General features: G+C 40.2%; 1 protein-coding gene across 2 annotated transcripts; it reads right to left on the bottom strand.

Moving 5' to 3' along the window:
• Positions 1-1,901: 1,901 nt before the first annotated feature.
• Positions 1,902-12,782, bottom strand: LOC308406774 (programmed cell death 1 ligand 1-like). 2 transcript variants are annotated; one of them, XM_080897991.1, is made up of 4 exons: positions 12,739-12,782; positions 4,539-4,615; positions 3,888-4,253; positions 1,902-3,661 (listed from the first exon to the last, which is right to left on the bottom strand). In XM_080897991.1, the coding sequence occupies exons 2-4, from the start codon at positions 4,603-4,605 to the stop codon at positions 3,549-3,551; spliced, it is 546 nt and encodes a 181-aa protein (XP_080754117.1). In that variant the 5' UTR covers positions 4,606-4,615; positions 12,739-12,782; the 3' UTR covers positions 1,902-3,548. The 2 variants fall into 2 exon arrangements, with proteins under 2 accessions (XP_080754117.1, XP_080754116.1); XM_080897990.1 differs by lacking the exon at positions 12,739-12,782 and adding an exon at positions 12,341-12,495.
• Between the last annotated feature and the right edge of the window lie 1,225 nt (positions 12,783-14,007).

Below are 14,007 nucleotides of genomic sequence, written 5' to 3'. Positions count from 1 at the left end.
AGCCTTAAGTTGCGCTACAGACATTTGGACAAGCAGTGTGTCCCCGATGTCACTCCTCAGTTTAACGGTGCAGTGGATTGATGAGGAGTTTGTTCGTCATCAAGTGACACTACATGCAAAGTCGTTCAGGGGCTCGTACACCAGCCAAACCGATGCAGCTGCTTTCGATAGCTTACTGAAGACGTCCGTCCACGTAGTGCTCCGGGACAACGCATGAAATATGATAAAGGCCATGAGTGATGCTGAGCTGCCCAGTCTACCTTGTACTGCTCACACTCTCCAGTTGGTTTTTTCATGAGAGCTGTCAGAATGAATAATTTAAGATGGTCATTTATGCTTAGAAATATATTATCATTTGTATGCTGATAAAATATCTTATGCTTATCAGGTCCCATAAGGATTCTGTGCACGCTCTGTGCACCATGAGATGAGAGGAAGCAGCCTCGATGTTATAATTTCCATTATAGCTTTAAAGCTATAAAGTGCAAGACTTCACACCTTTAAATGTTACCTATTGCAAGTAAGTTTTTATAGTTTAGCAAGACGCTTACTTCTGCTTTTCTGCATACCTCATACACACACGTTAAGTTCATTGAAAGGTCGTATGTCTATGTATGGAATGGCTGAAAATACACACGCAGAATTCAGACGCTGATGTTGTTCAGATATGCCTGCTGAAGACTGTCACGTGTGTTTGTAATTGCATATTCATGAATAATTGCTAGCTGACAATAAAAAGGGCTGTAGCGAAGGAATCAGTCGAAGTTGGCTAAGGACAGGTGAAGGGATCTTTTCCTCGACCTTGCGAGCCACAAAACACAGAGAGCGCACTGCTGAGAGGAAATGCCCACACTTCTTAAGCTGGAGGCACGCTTTACAGCAGTGTCTACTGGGAGCATCAAGGAGGAGGTGGAGCTTATAGACTGCAACTCAAAAGGATTATAAATTGAATGACCTAAACTTAAAGTCTAAAAGTAATAAAACCATCATGTGACAGCATTTGAAGACCAGCATGTTTCCTCATACACTGTGGGTCCAGTCAGACAAAGTCAGAAAAACAACAATCCAGTGGCCCAGATGGGACAAAATATTTGCTTTGCATGCATCAAAAATGAATCACAAATGTTTGTATTTAATAACCATAATTAAAAAGCCATCATTCTATGGAAGGCTTCAAATGAAGTATTTGCCTTATTTATCTCACATTAAAGTGCAACATGAAGAGAGCGTCCAGCCGCCAAACATGGTTGAAACGATGACGTCATCTCAATGGTTGAAGCTGGTTGCAGCACGACAGTAAGTTAACATGTTGACGGTTCTTCCACACACAACAGAGGTCAGGTCTGACCCTCTCTTACAAAGTGAGAAATGAAGATCAGATCATTCATTTGCCTTTATTATTATTATTTAAACAATAACAATGAATATGGTTGTGAACAGACGTCTACATGGTGTCTTTTCCACATTCGGTGATTAGTGGAAACACTCACCCATGAGAACTTGCACTCAGAAAAATGCTTTCCGGGACATAATGGAGCATTTTGCACAGAGATAAAGATGTCATCAATAATAGTGTATGAATGCATAATCACTGAGTGTGTGCAGGTCTGCTCACAGTCACACTGCACTATAAGAGCAAACACCTCCCTCTGCTGATCAGCTGTGTCGATTGCACTAAAGTAGACTCAGAGCCTTACCTGAAGAGCTCGATTGCTAATCTTGGGGTAAAGATTGACTCTGCACTTGGTTTTGATGGCAACATAAATTCTATCATCTCAGATTCTGTCGAAGGTTAAGCCTTTTCTTTCCAGGCGTTATTTGGAAACTCTCATACATGCTTTTATAACCTCTCACTTGGATTACTGCAACTCCCTTATAATAGAGGTTGGCCAAAGCACACCTGCAACTGGTGCAAAATGCTGCGCCACAGTTTTTAACTGGTAAAATAAAATTTTAGCATATCACTCCGGTTCTGGCCTGCATACACTGGCTTCCAATTAAAATGTGAATCTATTTTAAAACCTTTTTACTGATTTTTAAATCCTGAAATGGTCTGTATATTTGTCTGATCTGCTGAAGCCCTATGCCCCCCCTCATTCACTCCGGTCAGCTGAGCGTTCTCTGTTGTGGGCCTGAAGCTTTGGAATGATCTTCCTCTCCACATTAGGCACTTTAGTGGTGGTTTTTAAATCCAGGTTAAAAATTCATTTTTATTTGCTGGCTTTTGACTCAGTGGGTATCTGAGACTGTTATTTTATCATCATGTATTTATTGTGTTTTTGATCATTCTGCTGTGAAGCACTTTGGTCAGCCATGTGTTGTTTTTAAATTGTTATTTACATAAACTATTGTATGGTATGGTAACATTTACTGACAAGAAACTGTGGCACCATCCTGGAGCATCGGGCTCTTGAAAGTGCAGCGACAGGTTTTCATGTTTGTTCTTTAACCTACTTTTACCACCACACAATGGTTTCAAGTGTTTCTAACATTGATGTACTACAGAATGACATGTTTGTTAATACGGGGATTCACATGTTAATGTGATCTCTGGTCGCCCACTCAGAGACACAGCAGTCAGACAGCTACAGAAGGTGCTGAGGACACTCTTCATGTGAGAGAAAATCTGCTCTCACAGATACGTATTTTGATGTCCTCTGTGTCCAGCCAATTAAAGACATTCTTGGTTGGTTTCAAAGTTTGACTTTAGTTCAGATTACACGTTTGCTCAGTGTGTTTGTTCACTGTGGACTGATTCCAGATCAGATTATTCAGGAAAGATTATTCAGAAAGAGCAGAGTGGAGGAGAAATGCTCAGAAAACAACATCAGACTACAGCTCACAAAGTTTTTGATCAAAGAAAATTCATCTGTACAGAAAAACTCACTCATTTCATCATTAATAATAACATAAAAGAACAAAATCTGTAATATAAATAAAGAGTTTCACAGTACATGCAGTGTTCAGACTGACATGAATAAAAGCTGCATATAATAAACACACACTGATGTATGAATGATGTGTCGTCTATTTAAACTACAGAAACAGTCTGAGGCTTTAGCTCAGCAGGAGGTCACGAGCTAACAGCTACACTCACAGTAGAAACAGGACACGTCTGAAATTTACATGTTTTATATGTTTTATAAAAGAAAAAGAGTCCAAACTTCCCATGGACAAACTGACTTCCAGCTGGTGTTCATGTAGCTCATCAGGACAGTGAGGAGCTAAAGACAAACTTTCACCTGAAACCAGGATTAAAGCTGAAAATGTTTTCTGGATGATTGTCGACGCTTTGCACCAAACAACAGTGAGAAAAAGACTTTTGGACTGAAAGCATCTTTAGTTAAAGTGTTTCAACATGTCCAAAGGAAAATGTCCAAGACTTTCACAAAGATGCTGAACAACAAATTCAGGATGTCCTCGTGTGTCTCTCCACTGGATGATCTGTGTCACCTCTGAGAAGCTGGAACAGCAGCAGGAGACTCTTAATTCACAGCTGTGCTTGGAGACAATTCAACCTCACACTGTTCAGCAGGAGAAGGCTGGGATTAATTATGATTCTGCTGTTTATGTTTTTTGTAGATCAGAAAACCAACAGCAACAGCAAGCACAGCAACAAGTGACAAACTGAGCATCAGTCCAACACGTCTTTCTGTCTGACCTGCAGGTGAGAAACAGGTGTGAGGTGTCAGCTGTCAGGTAGGTGATGAGTGAAGAACAGAACAGAATCAAACTGCTGTCAGACATTATCTACTGCACTCTGATCACATCACTCAGACCAGCTGCTTTCTACAAAGTCTCATCAACAACATCTTTAGAAACAAACATCAACAAGCAGGAAGCAGCTTCACCTCTGATCACACACACACTCAACTCTACTCACTCACCTGGAGGATCAACAACACTCAGGTAGATGCTGCTGATGGGGTCAGTCTTCAGATGAGCTCTTTTCCTGCGTTCTTTCCCTCCCATGAAGACTCGACACTCATATGTTCCACTATCAGCAGTCGTCACATCCTTCAGAATCAAAGACACGTCTCCATCCTTCATCTGTCTGTCCTGCAGATCCACTCGATTCTTAAAAGATGGATGCTGCTCTTCTGGTTCAAACTGCTCATCTCGGTACAAAAGCACATGTTCTGACTCCAGATCAGTTCTGCTCCACTCTACTACTGTGATGGTTTTGTTCTCATTTGGAGCTCGAGACGGCAATGTGACGTTCTGTCCAGACTCGGCTGTGATGATTTTCTGATCTGAAAGAGGTAACAACACAAAACAGAGAGGTTAGAAGTCAAAGTTTGAACTGTTCGCCTCTACAGCAGCCAATCAGAGAGAGGTTAAGAGGTCACCGTCCTCTGATTGGTTAACCTGAAACCAGATTAATAAATAAATGTCACACATTAAATCAAAGTTTCACTTTTTCCCCTTAAACTCCTTTTCTGACATCAGACTATATCTAGCTTGTGATTGGCCAACATTCCTTCTATCACACAGGTGATGCAGGTGCTCCTGACTTTACAAAGACACTTAAATCTCACCTGCAGTTACAGGAAGCAGGAGGCAGACACACCCCAGAGTCCAGCAGAATATCTTCACAGCATCCATCTTCTGTTTTCTGTGGGTTTCAACATCAGAATCTCATAATGAGCTTATTTTCTAAATATCCCAGAGAAGCTGAGTTTACTCTGATTCAGTTGGCATCCAATTATCCCTCAAACAATCAGGCTGGGTCTTGGGTTTCTTGTGATTTAGTCAACGACATCATATTTCACACTGAAGCCGGCACATCTTTGATAAAGCTCCACAGGATGACATGAAATATGTGGGTTCTGCAAAACAATAGAAAATACAGGAGTTTGATTTTCAGTTAGAGCTGAGAATCTCTCCTCATTTTATTTTTCTCCTTTAACACATCATTGAATTTAATGTCTAATATATTTGCTTATAATAGTAAATGTGTTTAAATATTTTGTAGTCAACAGGATTTATGGATGGGTTATGTGTAAAGTAAATACATTTGCTTTTTTAAAAGTAAACTTATGACATATGTGTTTTTGTTCCCACTGCATCTTCAGCCATCGGCCACTAGATGACGCTGTAGCCCCTCATTATTAGCTCTGTTCAATTGGCTGTGAATACATTTAGCTGTGGTCACTTATAGAGATGTTTGTCATGAACTGTAGACATGCTGCAGTCCCATGTTTCTTTTTAGATGTTAAAATGGCTAACTTAATATTAGATCAAATCTGATATTTTAACATTAGATGAACATCTTTTGTAAGAAGATTAGTTATTTAAAAGGCTTTTCCCCTTCACTTCAAACTATAACCTAATGTGTTCATAATGTACATGTCTGCACAGTGAAGTGACATTTGAGGATTTATGGTAGAAAAATGTAATCGGTGGTTTCACTTCACACAGTCTGACATTGAACATTAAATTTAAAGTGATACCTGGATGACTACTCCATAGTTTAGACTAGCTGAGTAGTGGTGTATTCTTAGTGATTTACTAAGAATGTAATCAGCAGGAACATCCCCACAGATACACAAAAAAGACCTTTGTCACAAAGGTTCACCACATCATTCACACACCGCCGTGTTTCATTTGGCACAGTTTAAAAGCCTTACTGCCACAAGAGCATTTATGTTTCCCGTTGGAATCAAACCAGCAACCTTCTGCTTGGCAAGTCAAACCTGTGTGACAAACCTGGTTCTCGTAGTTAATCACTATGAGAAACACCAACAATGATCCTCATGAGTGCCTTGAGGCGACTGTTATTGTGATTTGGAGCTATGTAAATAAAATGTAATTGGCAATAGCAGGAAGGATTATCCTGTGTGTTTTAAAGATTATAATCTTACCAGGTGTTTAACTCAAGGAGAAGTTATAATCCTACTAAAGTATCTTAGCAGTGATTACATTGTGTATTAAAATCTATTTAAAGTACCTCAAGTTGTACTACTGGCTCAACATACCCAGAATAGCTGATGTCTGGGTTCACGTCACTAAGTTAACTCCGGGTTTTCCAGTTTAAGTATGGATGCGTTTCCATTGGCAACAACCATTCACAAACATGGATAAGTATACTGACACCTGCCTGGCGGAAGCTTATGCTATATATTATAGTATTTTATTTTATAAGATTATAAAAACAGGAATAGGTTAAACACATAATACAGATGTGGTGGGCCGTGCAGGGAAGGCAGACACCCCTGCACGGCATTCGCAATCATATCCCGCTAACTTAATATGGCACTGGGTCCTTCATTGTGATTGTTGTTGGTTATGTTGAGCCGGCAGCGGGAGAGCTGCAGCTCTGTGTGTGTATGCACAGCAACCCTGAGTGTTAATAAAGAATGCTGCAAAGCATAAATGTGTCACCGGGTCTGTCATGGTCATTCACAACAGAATTAACCTCCTAAGACCCGAACTCTTCCACGGCGTGCATTTTTATTTCTCTTTGGGCATATTGGGGCCTGATGAATGTAAAAACAAAGGATTACCAGATTTTTTTTACCTTATTTTTGTTTTTATGAAAAATAAGAGCCACATATGAGGATATTAGTTTAAAATTTCAATAGAACAGTAGCAGTATAATGTCCTCGTAAGTGGATATCAAGCTCTTGTAGAGCAGAATTGAGTATTTTGGTCTAAATAACCCAAAATGTGATGTCCACATATGTGGACGCAGGGTCCTAGAAGGTTAAAGTAAATCAGCAGGAAAAGCTACAATGCAGTATTTTAGTGCTAAAAGTGCTGCATGAACGTATGTAGACTTGCCTCTAAATGCACACAGACATTATTCACTAATGAAATATTTAAGGCAGGGTTGGGCAACTCCAGGCCTCGAGGGCCGGTGTCCTGCAGGTTTTAGTGTACCCTTAAACCAACACAGCTGATTTAAATGGCTAAATTAGCTCCTCAAAATGTCCTGAAGTTCTCCAGAGGCCTGGTAACAAACTAATCATGTGATTCAGGTGTGTTGACCCAAGGTGAGATCTAAAACCTGAAGGACACCGGCCCTCGGGGCCTGGAATTGCCCACCCCTGATTTAAGGCAATGCTACTATCCACACACAACTGAGGGATCTTCCAGGAATGGATACGTCATTTTCCATAAAATTGATCGGTTAGTTAGTTTGTACCGGTTGATCTCTCATCTGGATAAGTAACCATGGGATATTTACCCCGATAGTACAAAAATCCCAGAGTTAACCACGAAGTTAGCCGGATAAGTTGAAATGCTACTTCGTAATACAAAGGCCTCTGTGGACAAGATCAAATCCTGCTTTGTTGTACTACGAAGCAGGATTTAATTTAATCTTCATCTTCTCCACAGAGGTGACGTCACGCTTAACCCGGGTTTTCTGTACTATGAAGGCGGCGTGGACGATGGCTTCTTAGTGGAATTTACGCACAAAGAGTTTAATTGGACGAGTGGTGGTGAATACCTGCACGTGTGAGATGAAACTATTTGCTCAGATTATGTTTGTTTTCCTCACAGACGACTTAAACATTTTATATGTGCATCTTATTGAGCCGTCGTTACTGAAACCTCTGACTGTGCGTTGAACTGTAACTTTTTTCTTGCTTTATATCTATTTCATGTATATTTCTTGTTTCTGCACAAACAAACCAGCACTCAGTGATGAAATCATTACTGGAATTCCATGGATTGTTTTCTTTTGTGTGCTAAATCAGCAGAGCAGTAGTTTCCTGCAGCAAACATCTCTGGAGTGGCTGTTACTAATGGCAAAGGATGTTTGTTGAAGAGTCATTAGATCCGTGAAACGCCCCTTTCAGATTAGTTATTTGCTACTTACAATTAGACTCTACTAGACAATACTTGAAATGTGCACTTCCTTTGTATTTTTATTCCTATTTATTCCATTTATCCCTTTTGTATACTCTGTATTTATATATGTGTATATGTGGTATATTTCTGCTCACATTCTGTAACTGCTATTGGAAACCGAATTTCCCGGAGGAACCCACCCGAGGGATTAATAAAGTTTCATCTAATCTAATGTAATCTACACCGCTCATTTTAAGTGAGCAGACAGAAGAAACGAGGATTAGCTTGAGTTCATGGCCGTGGGAAGTAAAGAGGAGCTGCAGCATGAAAGCAGCCATCACAGCATCGCTACCAAATGCAAAAACAGATTTTTTGGCTTTTAAAATGTTATCCATGTTTGGATCTGTTCCGGTTAACTGTGCGCTAACAGGCCACATCATCACTGCTGTGTATTAAGAGCCTGGCAAACTTTTAATGGATTCGTACTGAGTTTGCTCACCTGAGCTTGTGGCTGATGTGTGCGCCCTGTGAGCTTTACTTCTTATATTAATTACATAAAATTACACAGGCATGTAAAAAGTAAAATTACACATGTACTTTACATTCAGAATGAGTGTGTGCACTCATGTAATGAGAGCAGAAGAATTACAGTCACTCATGCTATCTCCAGTCTCGATTGATGACAGTTGGTCGTTGTTCGAACGCTGTATAAACAGATCAGGGCTCCGTGCTGCTGCTAACAGCCTGAGCTGCTTCTTTCACATTAGCTCTAAAGTGCAGTGATGATAGCATTAGTAGTGTTAGTGGTTACCTTCAGCAGATTATCCACAGCTGCACGTAAGGATGAGGGAAGATCCAATGCAGTGTCGCTTCATTCTCATTCAAGTGTGAATAGCAGTCTCACAAAACCAGTCACAGAGCTCCTTATCGGAGCAGCAGAGACACAGTTTCTCTTTTTATAGCTGGAAAAAGGACACTCCCTGTTAAATGACTCAGCAGGGAAGTAAACAAGGAAGCATAAACATTAAGTAGTTTACTTATTTCTCCTTTAAATGACTTTAAGGAGATTTTGAAAACTCTGTTGTTGTTTTTTTTATTCTGAATTCATGTGTGGACTTGGCAGGAAAGTAACTTCTGAGGTTTGTGAAAACTAGTGGACTTTTTATGAGACTACAGTTGGAGAAGAGGGTGGTGATGAGACTGATGAGGTCAGCATCAGTCATTACTGCTGATGAGGTGGAAGGAAATCCAGGAGGAGGATGACTGAACAAAGGAAAGTAGGAGAGGTGAGAGTCGGGGGTCCAGTCGTCATCAGGAGACTGAGAATAGGACACGCTCTCCGACCAGGAGCCTGTTTGTTTAAATAAAGTGACGTTCTGACCTGTTGGTGCATCTGTCCTTTGCTTTTCTGTGCTCAGACAGTTTAACAAGGCAGATAAATCAGCTCTGCCAAGATTTTAGCATGTGTGCTTCACGTTACTGTAACTCATCAGACATTTTAGACCAGTGAGAAAATTCAAATGGCTCCTGAAAGCTGAGAATTTTGTGATTTAATTCCAAAACTTAATAAAATAAGTTCAGACGGCCTGTTTGAATCTTGTCTCTTGAATCTTGATAAAAGGTTAGATTCTCTCTTTGTGTTTCACAGCAGTAGAGAGAAGATTAACTGCTAACATGTGATCAATATTTATGAAACTATGAGTTTAAGAACTTTTAATGTAAAGAGATATCGTTCTGTTAAACTGGAGACGTTTGCAGAGAAACTGCTGCATGAGAGGAACCAGCCCGGCCTTACTGCACACCTTCATGTCAGAAACAAACTGACAGCTTGTTGACAGACAGTACTCAGGGATATAAATGTCAATACCGTCACCATGGAAACTGCACAGAAACACATTTTCAAACATGACGTCTTTGGATTCAGCCGAGGCTTCCTCCTTTCACCCCTCCAGGCAAGACAGACAACGCCCACACAGCCTGTTCGTATTGTGTCCAAGTCCACCTTAAAAAAAACTCCCACACTCTGCCTGCTTGTGTCTGTTCTGGTTTCTCTGCTGTGCTTTATTTCATGAGCTACACCTGGCTGTGGTGAGCTTGGTTATCAAAGCTCCCTCCTTTCTTTCTAGCAGTGTGTGACAATGCAGAACTGGATTATCTTCCAGTACTGAGTAAATACTGGTACCACGATATCAAGTTTTAAAGGTGGAGAGCAGTGTGCCAGGATTCATGAGATCAAACATCAGTTTGTGAACACATTTGAATGATCATTAAATCACTGTGAGATTTGTTTTTTATTAGAAATAATGGAAAAATCACACCTTTGAGCTTTCCATGCATTTTGAAACTGTTTGTTTTTAGACACCTGGAGTGTAAATGTGCCCGTCTCTAAAGCACTTTGGGTGAGACTAGCCCTCCATGGCATTAATGTTAGTGTTATATTACCCTACGTTCTGAGAGTTTGGGGTTCCTGGTTTATATTTGAACGAAGGACCAGAGTTTGGAACCACTGCTACCATTATTGTAAGAAAAGTGGCCTAACTGCACAATGTTGCTCTGAGGCAACAAACCAAAACCTGCTGTCTAAACAACTAAACCAGAATCTGTCTGTAAACAACATGTGGATGCACATATTAAGAAAACTGATTATTTTAATGTAAACATTTATAAAAATGATATCAGCCTTAGCTTAGCTGTAGCTAACACGGCCGCATGCAGATCTGGCACCTGGAAGGAGTGCTCCATCCTCGGGTCAAAGGTCAAACTCTCTGCTACGCATCATTTTACTCAACACTGAGGTGTTGGTGTCACAACATAAAGAAAAAAAACTTTAAAGCACAGCATAATCACCAAACATTTGTTGTTTGAGTACAACAGCGTGCTAAAGAGGGCTAGCTTGTTTTTAAACAGGCTTTTCAAATCAAAGTGGAGCTTTGCTTTCAGGCTTCATGTCTGAGGTCGGTGGTTTTGCCACAGCAGAGAATTTGAAGCAAACACATCGCTGTTTGCTCTGTTTTCCACTCAGCTCCATGGTGTGGAGGTACCTCAATGCACCTCCTCGTGTTCCTCTTTCTCACTCGCTGCAGCTTAAATGTATTTGCTCAGGCCTTTTGTCACATGATCACAGGACAGGTAAAGATCAGAACAGGGAACATGTGGAGACACGTTTCCTTTAGAAACAAACTAAAGCATCAATCCCATCATGCTGATATGAATCACATACCAACACCAGTATCACTCATGTTGTTTGCAACGTGTTTGTGCCAGAAATCTGAGATGAGTGAAGAAAAGGAAAAACCTAGAGAGTGAAGGTTACAGCAGGAGCTCTGCGTTTGAATGTGTAATTCAGTTCTTATTATCATCATATTTATTATAAAGCACCAGTTTCGGGCCCTGCTTGACCCCAGATTTAAATCATGAAGGCAGTGCTCCACATTTCCCATCATCACGTTGTATTCGCTGTGTTTTAAACTAGAGATGGCACGATACCACTTTTTTATGTCCGATACCGATACCGATATCATAAATTTGGATATCTGCCGATACCGATATGAATCCGATATAGTGTTTTTTAATCAACAAAACTGTTTTTTAAAATATCTTGCTGCATTTTGCAAGTCTGCAAGTTCATACTCAAGTTTAAAACAACAACTACACTAAAGCTATTCTGTTATACCTGTATACAAAAAAAATATTTCATAGTTCAGCAATACTGATCAATCTAATAAACTTAGACCTACACCATCCTCCCTATTCTGGTATTTTAAAGAGTACTTAGCGTAAATATTAAGCAACCTAACTAATAGGGTTCCAACTCCCAGCAACAACAAAAATAAATAAATAAAAAATAGGGAACCACCCCTCACGCTCCACCTCATGATGCTTAATCAACGTAATCAACCTTAATTTGATGCAGTGTGAAAAAAAATGCACAGAAATCAATTATTTTTCAAGAAATATTAAATAGATTCAACATCTTTCTTCAACAAAATTGCAGACTGCACAGATGGTACCTTCCCAAAGGAAAATGTACTATAGCTTACTAGGGTATATATATTAGACTTAATAGTCACTATATACAGTAATTGACTTCTATTCATTTTACATCAAATTAAAACTTTGGGTGTCAGATAATTATTTATTAAAAGCTAGACATTTTAAATGAGAATAAGAAAGAAAAGTATGTCTTTGTGCCCCCTTTTCCCAGTTAATGCCCTATCGGCCCCCCTGGCTAAACTTTGCTAGATCCGCCCCTGCACAGTTACCAGCCGTCAGCTACGTAGAAAAAGATCCTGGTGTAGAAAGTAATATTAAATAAATTGTAACAACAGCTTATCAAGCTTAAACGTGCTGCTGTTGTTCAGCCGCTGGTTTGCTCTTTCTGGTGCAAAGTGGACCAAAAACAAACAAGAGAGACTCACGACAGAAAAGCCGATCAGCTGATCATTAGCAGTTTCACGATTGAAGTAGCAGCCGGAGAGCGAGAGGCAGTCGCTCGTTAAGCTTAACGTGGGAATGCTTTACAAACATTCAGAGATGGACTTACACACTTGCTTTACTTCTCTCGGGGATAACTTTGTCGGAGATGAAATGCCAGGTTGCTAGCGAAGCTCCAAATGCTATCCAGACCACCGACAGGTCCCGCATGCCACAGCTGCTCTATCACGTGATGCATACTGCTCCGACGTTCTGAGGCGAGTTACGGCGTGTTGCAAATTTTGTGAGGTGCTTTCGTGATATTTAATGGATCGGATTACATTTTTTATTTTTCTCCGATATCCGATCCAGTAATTTAGGTCAGTATCGGACCGATACCGATACGTAATATCGGATCGGTCCATCTCTATTTTAAACTGTAGACTCAGATCTGTCTGTTTAAAGGCTGAATAAGAGAACTGTGTGACAAACCTGGTTAAAGAAAGAAGTAAATGAATTTTCACTCACTCAAACAATCATGGTGGAGTCCACAGGTGAGCTGCAGTCCTCCTTTTGACAAAGTGAAACTACTGCTATTTCCTGCTCCTCCCTCCTCCTTCCTGCTCCTCCTGAGCTCCTCTTCCAGACTCTTCTCACTGAATCAAACTAAGAAACTCAACAAGGACAGACTGCACTTTTTTCTTGTGTTTGCTCACAAATCCAGGAAACACAGCAGACAGAGAAAGTCAGAAATAATATATCCATAATAATCATTGTATGGAAACATCTGTTTGGTCAAGTTGGAAACTCTCAGAGTGTGTTTATTTTATGCCAGCAGGACATCGGGCAACGTCCAAAAATGCAACGAGACGACATGCCTGAAGTTCATGAACAGGAAGCTGAGCTTCCAGTTCAGCAGCTTTTTTATCATATTAAAATTTTTACATGTAGTTTTCATTGAAAGTCGTCCTTCCTGTCGGCTGTGCTGGTGTGTGTTTATTTTCTAACTTTAAGGAGGTTTGCAGAATCCAGACTGTCCTTTAAACTCTGACAACTTTGACAAATGATCACAAGTCGCTTTGCTGTTATTATGTTTTGTTGGGTGACCTTTACAGTAAATGCTGTGTTTAGTGTTTGTCCACCTGCACTTATCAGAAATGACTCTGTGATCATCCAGCTTCTGGTTTCTGATTAACTCAGGCTCACTGCCAGGTTCTACCGCAGAGATAAAGAGACAATAAAAAACACTCTGAGTGGTTTATAATTTCTATACAAACAGTAAATATCAACCTGATCTATTCAGCTGTGTTGGTCTTTTGGATTTGACTTTCTTTATGTGGCTCATTTTGTAGTTTTGCAGATGTAGCCTCCTGACAGGATCGGTCAGATGGTTTTACAAGTTTTTGATGATTGACGGCTTTGATGAGAAACACGTTCCTGATCTGTAATCGTGTTTCTATGAGTCAGACCTGCCACGAGTCACGAGTCATCTCACAGTTTTTGCACTGTAGAGAAAAAATGTTCAACAAACCTTTTTGTGTTATAGATACTACTGAGGTTATTTCAGAGACTGTGCTGCCTGCACTGACGTCCTCCATGTGTGTTTCAGACAGTAATGGAGCTGGAGTCTGCTCAGCAGGAAGAAGTGAACACATCAGTTATGGACGTTCATCATCAGAGAGACGAGAGCTCAGAGGTAAGGCAAGGCAAGTTTATTTGTATAGCACAATTCAACAACAAGGTGATTCAAAGTGCTTTACAGAGACATTAGAAACAAGAACAAATAAAAAGCCTGAT

Source organism: Rhamphochromis sp. 'chilingali' (genome assembly GCF_963969265.1).
Source record: "Rhamphochromis sp. 'chilingali' genome assembly, chromosome: 1".
Taxonomy (NCBI): Eukaryota; Metazoa; Chordata; class Actinopteri; order Cichliformes; family Cichlidae; genus Rhamphochromis; species Rhamphochromis sp. 'chilingali'.
Note: the sequence above shows the minus strand (reverse complement) of the source record. Positions and strands in the feature narration are given on the sequence as shown.